At 41.8% G+C, this 15,545-nt stretch overlaps 1 protein-coding gene across 9 annotated transcripts in view; it reads right to left on the bottom strand.

Moving 5' to 3' along the window:
- fnbp1 (formin binding protein 1) overlaps nucleotides 1–15,545 on the bottom strand; it is a 139,536-nt gene that overhangs the window by 71,041 nt on the left and 52,950 nt on the right. For all 9 annotated transcript variants that reach the window (XM_033049080.1, XM_033049077.1, XM_033049083.1 and 6 more), the window contains exons 3-4: nucleotides 15,163–15,219; nucleotides 13,105–13,252 (exon numbers count right to left, since the gene is read on the bottom strand). In XM_033049080.1, the coding sequence (XP_032904971.1) occupies nucleotides 13,105–13,252; nucleotides 15,163–15,219 (205 nt within the window). The remainder of the gene's footprint in view (nucleotides 1–13,104; nucleotides 13,253–15,162; nucleotides 15,220–15,545) is intronic.

The raw sequence follows: 15,545 nt of genomic DNA, 5'->3' as shown, positions 1-15,545 counted from the left end.
AACTTGGTGTCAAATGCTCAGCACTATTAATAGTCTGATTTGTTGTTATCACAATAACTTTGTCCAAACATTGAGGGCATTGGAGTGCCATGCACACACTGCTCGAGCAAGTACTCATCATAACCACATGCTGTGATTAAAGGCAAGAGATACTGCTGCCATGTGAGAAATGAAGCTCTTGTGATTGTTGGAAAGACTTTAGAAAGAGAAATGTAATCTTAAATTCAATAAGATGATATATTACAAAGAGGCAATTCTGAGTTAAGATTTCTTTCCATAAAACACTGAAGTATTTCAGCATGAAGAACATCATAAAAATAACATTTAAGACCCAGTGCATAGACACAAAAAGCCATAAATGCTACAAACAAAAATCAGCTACATGTAGAGGCACATAAAGATATCATCTATCGCATATATGGAAGCTGTCTGTTTTTTTTTTTGTATTTCTGCTTGCTATAGCTGGAAAATCACTTAATTCACAGATGAATAAAATTTTCCAGTCGTGCCTGAAAAACAATAAAAACTCTAGACCAGGCGCCTTTATAAACAGGAACGTTATTAAGTATTGCACATAACAGAAATAAAATGTAAATGCAACAAACTACTCCAAGATGTTCAGCTGGTGCATTTTTAAAAGCTGGTGAGAGTTTTTGCATCAATCAACCTGCTCGGCCACAAAGTTCAAACAGCAATATCCTTGGGCATTTTCTTAACCTCTCATTTTTCTAATTATCTCTAATTTTTCTATCACCTTAAATCTATGTCCCCTGATTACTGATTTTACTGCTGAAGGAACATTGGGATTATCACAGAACACAATATAGGAATAGGCCCTTCAGCCCTCAATGTCCATGCCAAACATAATGCCAAGATAAACTAATCTCAAAATAAACTAATCCATCTATATACTTATAACTCTCATCTTGTCCTCTTCCGGTTTGTGTTGTTTTTAAATCTGCGCAAAAATGGTACCCGATAGCGCTATGATTTTTCGCCACCTTACTCGCCATTCTCCTGTGCTGCAAGTGCAACAAGTTTTGTTCCGATCGGTGAAATAGTACAAGCGTTATGAAGGTTTAAAAATTGTAAAAACTGCCCGTTCCGGCACCCGCTGTCAATTACCGGCGGCGAGGAGAATAAAGCTGAAGGAGCGGAGTGTGTTGAGCAGTGTGTGGGCGGGGAGCAGCGTGCGGGCGGGCAGCAGCGTGCGGGCGGGGAGCAGCGTGCGGGCGGGGAGCAGCGTGCGGGCGGGCAGCAGCGTGCGGGCGGGGAGCAGCGTGCGGGCGGGGAGCAGGGAGCAGCGTGTGGGCTGCTTCTGCGGCGACCAGCACGATGTGCCGGGAGCCGCTGAGTTGAAACGTAAGTCTCTGAGTGAAGCCGGAGTGGGACCAGGAGCTACTGCACGAGGCCAAAAGCTGAAGGTGCGGGGTGAGCAGAGTGCGAGCTGCGTCTGTGGCGACCAACACCCTTCCCCATACCCCCCCCCCCTTATTTTTGTATTCATTCAATGAACAATAATGTTCTGCAAGCACCCCTAATTGACTGCAGTATCTGCTCATTAATGCCTTTTGCGAACCATGCAACAGGTAGCCCACACCTCTGTGCATATCATAGTTCTGCATGCTCTTACCATTTCTGGATAACACGTTTTTTTCTCCCTTGTTAAAATAGATAATTTCCCATTTTCAATTATATACTCATTTGCCTGCTCTTTGCCTATCCAATAAGCCATTCCATAACCCTCTGTAATTTCTTTATCGTCATCTTTACAATTTGCTTCCCTACCTATAGAGTCATAGTGCTGTACGGCATAGTAAGAGGCCCTTCAGTCCATCTTGAGCATGCTGACCAAGTTGGCATACTGGGTTACTCTCATTTACCTGCATTTGGTCCATATCCCTCTAAACTTTTGCTATCCATATATCTGTCCAAATGTCCTATAACAGCCGTAATTGTATCAGCTTCTAAAGCAGCTCATTCCAGCTATGGACGACCCTCCAAGTGGAAATTGTTTCCCCTGCAGTCTCTCTTAAATTTTTCTCCCCTCTCATTTTAAGCGTATGCCCTCTAGTTCCAGTGCCCTCTACCCTAGGAAAAAGATTGAGTGTTCACCTTATCTTTGTGTCATGAACACATTTAGAACGGTATCTTCAGTGATTTCATCCTGGTTATTTATATGTCCTGTTAAGGTTTGAAGACCCTGCAGCAACAGCTCAGTACATCTGGCCTTTCAGAACAAAGTACACTGATGTCCATTTTCTGTTTCTTATTCTCCAGCAAACCTCCTCTCCAGCCCAAAATGACAGTCCCTTCACCATAGGTTCTTTGGGAAAAGTTGTTGATAAATGTAACTTCATTTTTAATTGATGTGCATACCAGCACCTTTTCGTCTACAAACAAAAAAGCACTGGAAAGGACCAAAGAAACATTCCATTCACACAATGTGTAATCGATGTCAAGGTATACAAATGTGGCAGAACACAGCCAATACATTCAAATCAATAATATTTTTAACAGAAACCAACAACGAAAAAAAAATTGTGGTAAAAATTATGGCAAATCTCACGTAAATAGCACATTGATCAAAAACATAATTGCACCAGTTACATACAGACTTTCAGTACAAGAGCAAATGCCTCACTTCCTGGCTCCCCAAAGTTTCAATCATTCACAAGGCTCGAGTCAGCAGTGCAGTAGAATGCCCTCCATTCACTTGTTTGAGTGCAACTTTTAACAGCACTCAAGCAGATCAACACTATCGAGTCATAGAATCATTCAGCACAGAAACGGGCCCCGAGGTCCAACTTGTCCATGCTGACCAAGGTGATCCATCACAGCTAGTCCCATTTGCCCTTGTTTGGCCTCTATCCCTCTAAACCTTCCCTATCCATGTACCTGTCCACATATTTTTTAAGTGCCATTTTTCTTACTCAGTACATGGTACATTCCTTGAACTGCATAATCCCACTATGCCTCATATTCGCTCAATGGATCTGCAGCACACTATGACTGCCATGCTTACCACCTATACATGCACTGGAGGAACTCACTACGATTTTCTCCATCTATTTCCTAAACTTAAAATCATTATCATCCATAAGAACAAAGGCAGCTGGCACAAGGAAAGTCGATCAATTACAAATTCACCTTAGAGAATGCTCAAGTAACTCGAGGGGGTGGGGGGGGGGGGGGGTCAGGCCTTATCACTGGAGAACATGGATAGGTGACGTTTTGGGTCCCTGTTCAGACTCTAAGATTTGTTCCTACAAATTCACCTCCTAAGTTTCTCGCCAGCTGTAAATATATTGCCATTTCTTCATCAATCCCAAGCCAAGATCCTGTAAACCACACCCTAATAGCCTTTGTGGAAATGCTACCACCAGACTGACTGTTTCGCCACTATCTACGAGCACAAGAGAAGGGCGATAAATGTTGGACTTGCCTCCAACATTCAAACCACACAATAACAAATAAATAGGAAAGAGCTGAATATATCTTAAAACTCTAATTTAGAATAAGATAATGTTTGGGTACACAAACACGCCCACTGTTGTAAACTCAAATTTTTTTTAATGAAACCACAAAGTGGTGCATTGATCTTAAAGGGAAACGCATTGCATTATCCATAAAACATGTATGGCCTGTGCAAAGTATGTTCATTTTAAATAGCTTGCAAGACCTATTTTTGACAGGACCAAACGTGAACAATTGTGGTCATGAAAATAATCCCTGCAGTCACAGCGTAAACGGTTGGGCCAGCAAGGCATTTCCCCACCGCTCTGTTCTGCATTTAACAGGCGTAACATTCCTCTATCCAATTCTCTCTCTCACGGCTAGTATTAATCTTAGTTTTAGTTTCGTTTATTATCACGTGTACCGAGTTACAGTGAAAAGCGTTTTGATGTGTGCTAACCAGTCAGCGGAAAGACTATACATGATTACATTCAAGACTTCTGCAGGGTACAATCATTTAGCCAACTGCCCTCATCGACAACAACCCTGGCCCCAGCCCATCGAAGATGCTCCCTTCATCCTATCCATTCCACCACCATTCTATCTACTACTTAAAAGTAAACTGTTTTCATTTCTCCAGTTTTGGCAAACATTTTCTCCATGAAACGTTAACTCCATTTCTCTCTCCACAGATGCTGTCCAGTCTGATGAGTATTTTCAACATTTTCTGTTCTGTTTAATTTCCCAACACTGCAGTTTAAAAAAAAAAAATCCCTGTACTAGATCTGGGTGGCAATTGACAAATATTCCAATTGAAATCATTTGATTTCATCATTTGAAACACCAATACAACCCTGACGTTGGCATAGAAACACAGTACATAGTCAGTACATAATCGGCCTATTTCATCCATACCGATCCTGATAGCAATCTGTACTAATCCCCCCCCCCCCCCCCCCCCCCCCCCCGCCTGCCCGCCCCATGCCCACATTAGTCTGTATCTCTTTGTTCCTTTCGTATCAAAATACCTGTCTAAATGCCTTTGAAACTGCTCAGACAGTTCATTCCATATATTCATCATCCTCTATATGTGTAAAGGTATTCTCGTCTGAGGTAAGGCTTCGTTGTGACTAGCACAAAGGACAGGTCCACACCGGGTTTGTGTTCCAGAGCAAGAGCCCGTTTATTCTGCAATCACTGCCTTTTATCTTGAAGGTCACTTGACCTCAGTCACGAGGCTCATGCACGAGTTTCTGTTACATTGATTGCAAAGACATCACAGACATCACCTCACCCCTCACATTTTCTTTACATTTCTCCCCTCTCACCTTAAACCAGTGCCCTCTATTTCGAGATTCCCCTGACCTGGGAACAAGACCGACTATCGATACTATCCAAGCCCCTCATCATTTTATAAACCCCGATAAGAACACCCCTCATCCTCCCACATTCCAGTGAGAGTAAACCCAGCCCATGCAGTCTCCCCATATAACTAGAGCCTTCTATTCCAGGCAACGTCCTGGTGATTCTCTTCTGCCATCTCTCTGTTGCTACCACATCCTTCCTGTACTGAGGCTAGTAGAAATGTAGACAATACAAGTGCTGTCTAACTTCTGTTTTGTACAACTGCACCACGATGTCCCAACACTTATATTCAATTTCCCAGGCTGCAAAGGCACACCTGTCAAGTGCCTTCTATCCAAAAACTGTCCACCTGTGTCACCATTTTCAGGAAGCTATGGATTTGTACCCAAGCACAGTCTGTGCATCCACACTCCTCAGGTGCCTGCCAGTTCTCTAAATTTCCTATTAGAATTTGACTTCCCAAAGTGCATCAGCTCATTTGTCTAGAGAATCAAAAGGCCAACTCTGTCCACGCACTTTGTCTATCGTATACAACCCAAGGCTCAAGGATTTCAATGGGGATTATAGGGCCAAGAATTTGTAGGTATACAGGAAGGACTAGATATTTATTTAAAAAATATTTGTAATCATTCATACTTCCTAAATTATTTTAAAATGTTTTTAGTTAACTTTATTTTGTTGATTATTTTAATTCAATTTTGATTCTCTCTGAGCTTCCATGATTTAAAAAAATAATCAAAAAACAAATCTTAGAGTCAGAGTTATACAACATGGAAATAAACAGGTCGTTGGCCCAACTTGTCCATGCCAACTAAGATGTAGGTATGTTGCAAAGCCTACCTGAAGCGTCGTTGAAGATCTGCTGCTGAGGGTGTGCGCGATTTTGGCGCCGTTTAGAGGGGGCGGGTTTAAAACGCGATTTTCTCTAAGCTGTTCCAATCGAAAATGTTCAGCCTAGTTAATTATTAACGAAAAATCGCTGGAAGACCCCGTCGCAAAAGCTATTATTAGGTTTAAAGGCCTTGAATAATAGTTATAGTAGTTTAAAAATCAATCTCTAAACCCGCGACAGCCAGCAACCGCAGGGTCTCATAAAGCAAATAGCAGAAGTTAGGTTGTATATTTTTACATTAAAAAGGGCTTCTAAAGATCCCTTTATACAAAGTTTAATATTGCGAGTAGCTCAATTTGGGCCCATTATATCGCGCAGTATTTTTCTCGGCATTTGGGGCACAAATCTACCGCAATGTGAACGTTCTAAACCAGCGCGTTCCACAGGGACCCACTGGAAAGCTGATTTAAATGGGCATTTATTTACAGCAATTGAACACTAAATTCCTTCCATTTGGCCTATAAATTAATGTAAATGAGATTTAAAAATCATGTTTTATTGTGAATTATTTGTGAATATTATTTGGACATTTAGGCTATTTAAAAATGTTAATCATTTATTAAGAAATGGATAGATGTTTAGATCTAGTAATTGAAGTCTGAAATTAGCTACAATTAGGTAACTAACTAATTATATACTTTAATTTCAGGTCATCCAAGTAAGATTATTTTATATTTGTTTCAGAATGCTTCAATCTATGATAACTGAAAATTTCATTCAGTTCTCTTAATTTTTAAGAAAGTTATGGGCTTTTGACTGTTCACGATCACAGCTTTTTTGTTATGTCCATAGAAAATCAATAGGGAACAAGATGCTCATTTCCCAGTATGAAAATGGCCATAACTTTTTAAATACTTGAGATATGAAAGTGAATTAGGTGTCAAATTAAACTTATTTTTATGCTTTATCTGATGGGATAAATTACAGACTTGATTTTTAAAATCTCAAAATTTTGTAACATTGCTATAAGATGTCTCATCTCAACTGGGCACATATGCCGGCCATCTCCCTCTAAACGGTTCCTATCCACGTACCTGTCAAAACCCTTTGAGTGTTGTTATTGTACCTGTCTCAATTACATCCTCCGGCAGCTTGTTCCATATACCACTCTATGAAAAGGTTTCCCCTCAGGCTCCAATTAACATTTTCCCCTCTCACCTTAAGCCTGTATCCTCTGGTTCTTGATTTCCCTATTCTGTGAAATAGACTTAGCATTTATCCTATCTATTCCCCTCGCGATTGTATACATTTCTTTTAGATCACCTCTCAGTCTGGCTGCACTACAAGGAATAAAGTCCCAGCCTGCCCAGCCTCTCCCTTTTGCTCAGGCCCTCTGATCCACAGCTGCAAAACCTGCTTTGCCAGCTGTCAGCTACATTTCATGGGGCATGCCAACATTTTCTACCACCATAGGGCCTGTCACCACTGATAACACGCTGCTAAACTATAGGAAGCAGAGGTCCAGTCAGATAAGCCGTACACATCCAGATAAGGAATTTACAGACTCAGGCAATTATAGATGTTGATTCCTGGCTGCTGCCTCAGGCTAAGATCTGCCCCCCAAATAATATTAGTGCTGTGAATGCTAGCTAGGTTCTTCACTTATAAAAATATAGTTGCATACTTCCTCCATGCAGTTAGAAGTGCAACATAAAGCTTTGACCTTTCACAGTCAAGGAAAAACTCTTACATTGTTAGTAAACCATATCAATAAAGAACAATCTTCCCCTCAATATTGGCACAGGTGGTCGAGTGTGGAATGGTTGCCAAGTTCCTGACAGGCTCGTCAACGCGGACACCCAGGAACAACGGAGGCTGTAAAGAATAACAAGCACTACCTGGTCCATCACAGGTTACAGACCTCCACATCACTGAAGGGAAGTGATGCCTCAAAGTCAGCTAATATTATCAAAGACCCACACCACCCTCATCTCCTCATCTGGGCATACGAGGCCATATCCTCATCTCACTGCGACCATCAGGAAAAAAGTATGGGAGTGTGAAAACCACGACACCCAGGTTCAAGAGCAGCTTCTTCCCAGCAACCAGGCTCTTGAACATTGCACAACATTACCAACTACCTCAGTAACTATGTAGACACAAGGATCTGCAGATGCAGACCTGTTGAGTTACTCCAGTACTCAGTGACTATGGTCTTCAGTGGACTGTGATACTGCCAATTGCGCTGTTACACTATTATAATTACCTAGTATTATGGTTAAGGATTTATGGTTTCATTGGTTATTATAGATTTCTCTCTGTGCTATTACGTTAATGGATCTGTGAGGCCAGAACAAATTAGAATTTAATTGTTCCATTGCCAGTACATGTGACAATTAATCACTTGAGTCTGGAGCTGCATGGTTAGATTGAGCTGGGCATTATCACCTTCATGTAAGGTGAACATGGTAGGCTGTAGTATTTTGCCTCAGACAAGCAGAGAGCAACATAGAGGGCATGGCCATCTGCTCCCAACAGGGAATGGGCCAGTCGGCCACATTTCCCTTGTGGACATCTTGCTGTGCTGGATGACCAAGGGTCCATTCTAGACTGCAGGAGTAAATAGTGAGGGACGCACTGAAGCCTGGTGCAGCCAATGTGGAGGCTCTGCGATGGAGGACCACAATCTAGGATCTTTCTGCTGCTGGACATTGAGGGACTGAGTTTGGTGAGGACATCCCTCAAACAGGGGAAGAGATTTCACCCCAGGGGCCACATAAGTGGTTATGGTGCGATGTGCAAGGGAAAAGGGAGCTTGGATATAACACGAGCAATATTGAATGCAGAGGCACACTAGGAATGTATTACAAGTTCTGCATGTTTTTTTTGTTTTGTATATATTTTTCATTTCAGATAAATGAAATTAAAAAAGGTTTGCTTCCAAACAAGGTTCCATGCCCATGGTTCCCCAATATGACACTTTGTGGTTGCTCTGTGTGGAACTGGGAGCAGGGGGTGATATCCCATCTGCATTCACGCTCAGCCAAAGGAGCAGCCAGAATACGAACGCCTGGCCTCAGCCTCCAGCTGGGAAGGAGAGTGAAGTTAGTGTGGGCCCTCGTTCCTGATATTCATCCAATATTCCTTCATGAAAAATGTACAAGTGAGGATAGTTTGGGGTTAAGCCAGGACCTGATGCGAGTTATTCTCCAATAAAGCAAGACAGCATCTATTCTCCTGGACTCTCGCATGTATAAAGAACAACTGGGAAAGATATCAGTGGATAGGCAACAGCCACAAGCACAGTAATCCTGCTTGGGCGAAAAGTTACTTCTCATAAAACAAAAGTGATTAAATAACCAAATGTACATCAACTTAATAAACACTTTTCTGTTAGCAGCACTGCGGCAAGTTGTGTAAAAACCTGATCAATTTCGGAGAGTTATAGAGCTGTACAGGACCGAAACAGACCCTTCGGCCCACCTTGTCCATGCCCACCAAGCAAATATTAAAATGCAAAATGAAACATTCCAAGTAGTGGTCATTGTTAAAGTCATGTTACAGATTCAACACTGGCTCCACACACATCTTGAATTTCCTGTTTAAAATGTAATCCCATTAATTCAACATCAAAGGACACTGAATGAGTGTCACTGTATGTCGAGGTGCACATCAGTGGGAATGTAGACAGAGCTCTACAGTTTAATCTACCCCTCCCTGTGTGAGAGAGACTGAGCTGAAATGCACCAGATCATTGTCCCAGTTACAATTTGTTAATTCAGCACAGACCAGTTCAAATATGGGACCTTTGGGCAAAGTGGGAATTGCCTTTTCCCACTCAGCCTTTTGAGGTACTGATTAATTCCTTCTGCTCTGAAAGAAGTCTAGGCACCTCCTATGAGTTGGAGGCGGAAATTAATTATGTATTCAGTTCATAATAACAGCTTCGAAACAAAAATGAATACAACATTTGCAACAACAATAACTCGCTTTAGTATAATGTTACGGGCACAACTGAAACATCCAAAAATGTTTCAAGGGAGCATAGCCTGGGAAAAATAACGCACAGATTTAAAGGGTGTATTTTAATGTTTACAGAGAGTCGATCAAGGCTTTAACAAGGTGAATTGTGTCGGCACTTGGGAAAGAATAATTCACAGGTTAATGGGGAAAGAGTCAAAAAAATGCAATTGTCTGCATTGCTCAAGTAGAGCTGACACTGTTGCTGGCCCAAGCAGCCTTCTTCTATGCAGGAATGCATCCACAATTCAATTTCATTAATACGTACACAAAGTCCAAGATATTTCTCCCCCAATGACTCCTGCACCATCCGCCCAACCAACAGCAATGCCAAAAGCAATTTTTCCCTTGCCATTCCTGCCCTGCACACTTGGTGTGATCCTATCTCGACAACTCCATGACATTCAATCCCCCCTCCACCCCCGTGCTAGGTCTGACGTATCCATCACCAGTATTCCTTTGCTCCACAATATAGTTTTACTTGTGAATTAAGCCTACTGCCCAATGATCACACTGTACCCAAACTACCAACATCTTTTGCCTATTTTTCATGTCTTGCCTTTGTCACTTACTCCACCTATCTGCCAATCACCCTCTTCACTAGTATCCACCTTTCACTTGCCAAGCATTTTGGCTTCCCCTTCCCCGCCCCCCCCAAAATCAGTTTGAAGAAGGATCCCAACCTGAAACATTGTCTGTCCATTCCTTCCACAGATGCTGCATAACCTGCCGAATTCCTCCAGCACTTTGTGTTTTGTTATAGTTTCTTACATGACTGACTAATTACTAGCTGGGGCGATACACATCTGCCATGTGTGGCTAAACCTAGTTTGGTATTGGTCCCGGGGCCAAGGCAAGACCAATCCTACCTTCTAGGCCCTAATTGAATTCTAAACTTGGCAGTACAACACAGATAGTTATGGGTCTGTCATTGTGTAACATGTGGTGCACACTGTCTGTCAAAGTGTTAAACTGCCAGGCGGCACTGACGGATACAGGTGACACCGACGGACAAGGCGGTCACTGTAACACTGAGTTACAGGCGACTCTCTCATCATTCCGTAGATTGGAATTTTTAGGTAATGAAGGGCCCAAGGATATCAAAGAGACATAATTGTAAAACATTGCCATGTTTGGCACCTGTTTCTTATGTCCTCAACAATACAGGTAAAACGGACACAAAATGCTGGAGTAACTCAGCACGTCAGACAGCATCTCCGAACAACATGGATAAGGTGACATTTCGAGTTAAGACCCTTCTTCAGACTGATTGAAGGGGGGAGAAGAAAGCTGGATATTGGGAGACGAAAGCTCGGAAAAAGGAAGAGGCGATGATAAATCATGGCAGGTAATAGGTTAACACAGGTGAGGGTTTTCTTTTGACATGCAGTTAGTTGGAACTAAGGGTGGAGATAAGAATAGTAGGTGAGACAGGTCTGAAGAGTTATGGATTGTTAAGCCTGGGGGAAGAAAGTAGAAAAAATAAGTGGGTGCGGAGGGGAGAAATAGGTGAGAGTTTGAGGTGGGGCACAAGGGAGAGAAGAGAGAGGAGGGGGGTAAATTACAGGTTAACAAAAATTGGAGAATTCAACATTCATGTTTCTACTATAAGCACAGGTCTCGTGCTGGCACAACCTGTAACTTCTAAGAGCTCGTTTAAAGAACTCATGTGGGCATGCTAAGGTGCAAAATACTTAGAATTATCCTGGGCTAAACTTCCCTCCACGTTCTACTCTTGCCTGTAAACTTGAGGGATTTCCAGATAAATCTGTTGAGGACAGTGGTTTATCAGGAAGGAAATGTTCAAGTTTCTAACTTCGGTAAGGTGGTGGGGAATGGGCACCTTCTGAGGCACTTAGTTCAAATTTAACAATCGTGGACTGTTGCCTCATTTTGCCAGCAATCACAATATCAGATCGTGAAGGCTGCAGCGCTTTCAAGAGAATAAACATAATGGCAAAGAAAAGTTCCTCGTTTGTGCAGGAACACACATGAAGAGACCAACAGTCTTCCAGGCGACAGCTTCATTGGGCATCTTATCTTGAACTAATTTATGTTGACAAAGCAAGTCCAAAATGGAACATTTAATTCCAAGGAATCTTAAGGGGTTGGACAGGCTAGATGCAGGAAGATTATTCCCGATGTTGGGGAAGTCCAGAACAAGGGGTCACAGTTTAAGGATAAGAGGGAAGTCTTTTAGGACCGAGATGAGAAAATCATTTTTTACACAGAGTGGTGAATCTGTGGAATTCTCTGCCACAGAAGGTAGTTGAGGCCAGTTCATTGGCTATATTTAAGAGGGAGTTAGATGTGGCCCTTGTGGCTAAAGGGATCAGGGGGTAAGGAGAGAAGGCAGGTACAGGATACTGAGTTGGATGATCAGCCATGATCATATTGAATGGCGGTGCAGGCTCGAAGGGCCGAATGGCCTACTCCTGCACCTATTTTCTATGTTTCTATGAGCAAAAGGTTCCTGAATATTTTTAAAAAGTAAAGATGAATTGTGAACACGACTAAAAATGGCAGAGATTCAATTTTGTTTTTTCCAATTAAACTCTAGTCCTAAAGAGAATTACTCACAGCATAATATAATTTATCTGAAATTTTAACCGTACAATTTAGAAGAAGTGCAAGTTCCACAGAAATAATTCCAAAATACGTAGCTTAATTAGTGAAGATAGACACAAAATGCTGGAGTAAAGGAGCTGTCCCACTACGGCGACCTAATCAGCGAGTTCTGGCGAGTTTGCCCTCGACTCATACTCGCAGCATGGTCGACACGAGGTACTAGGAGGTCTTTGTAACTCTCCTTCATGCTCGAGAGTAGTCCCCGCGTACTCGAGGCCTCAGCTAGGTTGCGGCGTATTTTTCAACATGTTGGAAAATGCCCGTGAGTAAAAAAAGGTCGCCATGGAAAAAAATCGATACTTTTGTTACTCGTAGGTTTAGACGAAGTAGGTCGTAGTAGGTCGGCATGTTATTCGTAGGTAATCGAGGGTAGTCAAAGGTAGTCGTAGATAGTCTTCAAAATAGTCGAAGGGAGGTCGAAGGAGGTCGTCTTCACTGTCCACTATTCGGTGTTCAATTTTCCCGAAGCTAGTCGAAGCTAGTCTTTAACATAGTCTTCAACATGAAATTTGTCAAACTCTCCTAAACTCTTTTAAACTCGTCAATTAGGTCGCCGCAGTGGGACAGCCCCTTAACTCAGTGGGACAGGCAGGATCTCTGGAGAGGAATGGGTGATGTTTTCCATTCCTTCTCGCCAGAGATGCTTCCTGTCCCACTGAGTTTCTCCAGCATTGTGTGTCTAGCTTCAGTGTAAACCAGCAACTGCAGTTCCTTCCTACACATGAATTAATGAAAAGTTGTTCAAAAACAACTGAAATCATTGCAGCAACAGCATAAATTGCCAAGAATTATAATTGATTTACCATTTTCTTTTCTTGCTTGAGCTCCTGGATGTAACGAGCCAGCTCTGCAAATATCATCCCACTCATATTCTCAGCAACGACCTCATGCTGGCCTGCGTAGTCATTCATTTCATTCAGAAGAGTCATGAAGGCTCGGCAGGATGTGAACCTGCAAAATATTCAGTTACATTTTACTCATCTTGGGTAAACATATCTGTTCCTAATCTTTTAAATTCCGAAACCTAGGACTAGGGTAAAGAAAACCTTAAAATAAACCAGTGCAAAAATGTATCATGAATTTGCAATTGATTGTACTAAATATGCTAAACTACAAATTGTGAATGTTGCATGACTTTGTCAGAAAATATGTTGACATTTTAGATCATCAGACCACATTTCACTGAACACAGAAACATAAAAGGTATGATGCTGACACCAGAATGTCAACTTTACATTCCATCTCCCTTCCGGCTTTATATTTCATTCTTTCTCTTTTCTCCTTTTCCGACTCTTTTGGCCCACTTTCACTGCTAGCTTTTGCCACTTACTCCACCCATCTGCCAATCACACCTCGCTCACGAAAATCCTTTTACCACTTGCCGCCAGCTCTCCTTCCCACCTTTCTCCCCCCTACTCCAATCAGAAGGTTCCCCATCCAAAAATTTGCATGTCCATTCCTTCCACAAGTGCTGCCTGACCCGCTGAGATCTTCCAGCATTTGTTTTTCCATCAATTTATAGTATTGCCCAGATTGTACTCAAGTAACTGGCATCAATATCACTGTTCAGAACAATGTCATCAATTACAGAAGGGGGGGGGGGGGGGGGGGGGGGGGGGGGGGGGGGGAAGGTTCTCCCTAACATTTGAAGTCTCAGAAGAAAGATGGAATAGTGAAACCTAAGCTCCAATGTGATTTTCATGCAACTCCAATGCTTTTTAACTGTCACAGTTTGTTTTGTTCCTCTTGGCATTGTTCAGTAAAGTGTTTATTGAGGGGGTGCAGCGTAGGTTCACAAGGTTAAATCCCGGGATGGCGTGACTGTCATATAATGAAAGAATGGAGCGACTTGGCTTGTATTCACTGGAATTAAGAAGAATGAGAGGGGATCTTATAGAGACATATAAAAATTATTAAAGGATTGGCCATGCTAGATGCAGGAATCATGTTCCCGATGTTGGGGGAGTCCAGAACCAGGGGCCATAGTTTAAGAATAAGGGGTAGTAAGGGGTAGGCCATTTAGAACTGAGATGAGGAAGAACTTTTTCACACAGAGATTGTGAATTTGTGGAAATCTCTGTGGAGGCCAATTCACTGGATGCATTCAAAAGAGAGTTAGATAGAGGTCTTAGGGATAGGAAAATGAAGGGATATGGGGAGAAGACAGGAATGGGGTACAGATTGTGGTTGATTAGCCATTATTACATTGAATGGCAGTGCTGGCTCGAAGGGCCGAATGGCCTACTCCTGCACCTAATGTCTATGTTTTTAAATTATTGACCCCAAACTTTATCATAGTACAACAGAAATGTTAGCAGTACATTTGATTTGACTGGTCAAGTTGAAAATATATGGTTATATCCCATCATTATGGTGTTTTTAGCTTAAATACATTACAAATGGAATCCAAAATATCAAAAGTAGGTATCTAACAAAGAAATGGAAAAGGGCTTCACTAGTAACCACAAATTCTTCCTGAGTGGGAACAAACCCTTTCATTAAAATCATTCTCAGTGATAATTTTTAGCTCTGGTTAAGAACAAACGCAGCAGTTCTTTCAGGGACAATCGAGGTTCATGATCAGAATAGTTTTCCACTGCAAAAGCATTGGCAGGCCATCATTCATACAGCTTTCTTTTTTGTGTACCGGGACAAACACAAAATATTTTGTTGGAAACAGGCAATTGCAACTTCCCGGTTAACTTTAATAATAACAACCATTTCATATTCTCAAAGAGCAACTGACTTGTGTTTACATTGAAAACACCCAAGGATAACACTAATGGTATCTGGATACTTTCACTGCAGACAGACGTTTTGTTTGATCACGTTGGTGTTTGGAACTTGAAAGGAGCGCTCACCTCTGTTCCTCCTCTTCTCTGGAGTTCTTTTTTGGCTGATACTTCTTTGAAAGATTCCTGCGAAATAATACAAATTAGTTAGGGCAATAAAGTCACCATAATTTATGACCAGCAGACCACAGGATTTGTAAACCAACTTCGTAAACAAAAATCAAATTATTGACTACATAACTCTAATTAGCTTTAATTAACTATACAGGTTCTGGGTGTCAGGTGTCTTTACCATATCGTTCAAACATTTATAATTGTTTGAATTCAGAGGAAAAGGAATTGCTCATGGCTGTGGTGGGGGAATGGATGGTGACCTTTGGAAAGTCGGGAGCCTGGGAACGCATGGCATTAAAAAAAAAAAGACAGCCTGATTTACTTTAAATAGTACTTGA

This window comes from Amblyraja radiata, chromosome 32 (assembly GCF_010909765.2).
Source record: "Amblyraja radiata isolate CabotCenter1 chromosome 32, sAmbRad1.1.pri, whole genome shotgun sequence".
Classification (NCBI taxonomy): domain Eukaryota; kingdom Metazoa; phylum Chordata; class Chondrichthyes; order Rajiformes; family Rajidae; genus Amblyraja; species Amblyraja radiata.
The sequence above is the reverse complement of the archived record's forward strand: the minus strand, read 5'-3'. Positions and strand labels throughout refer to the sequence as shown.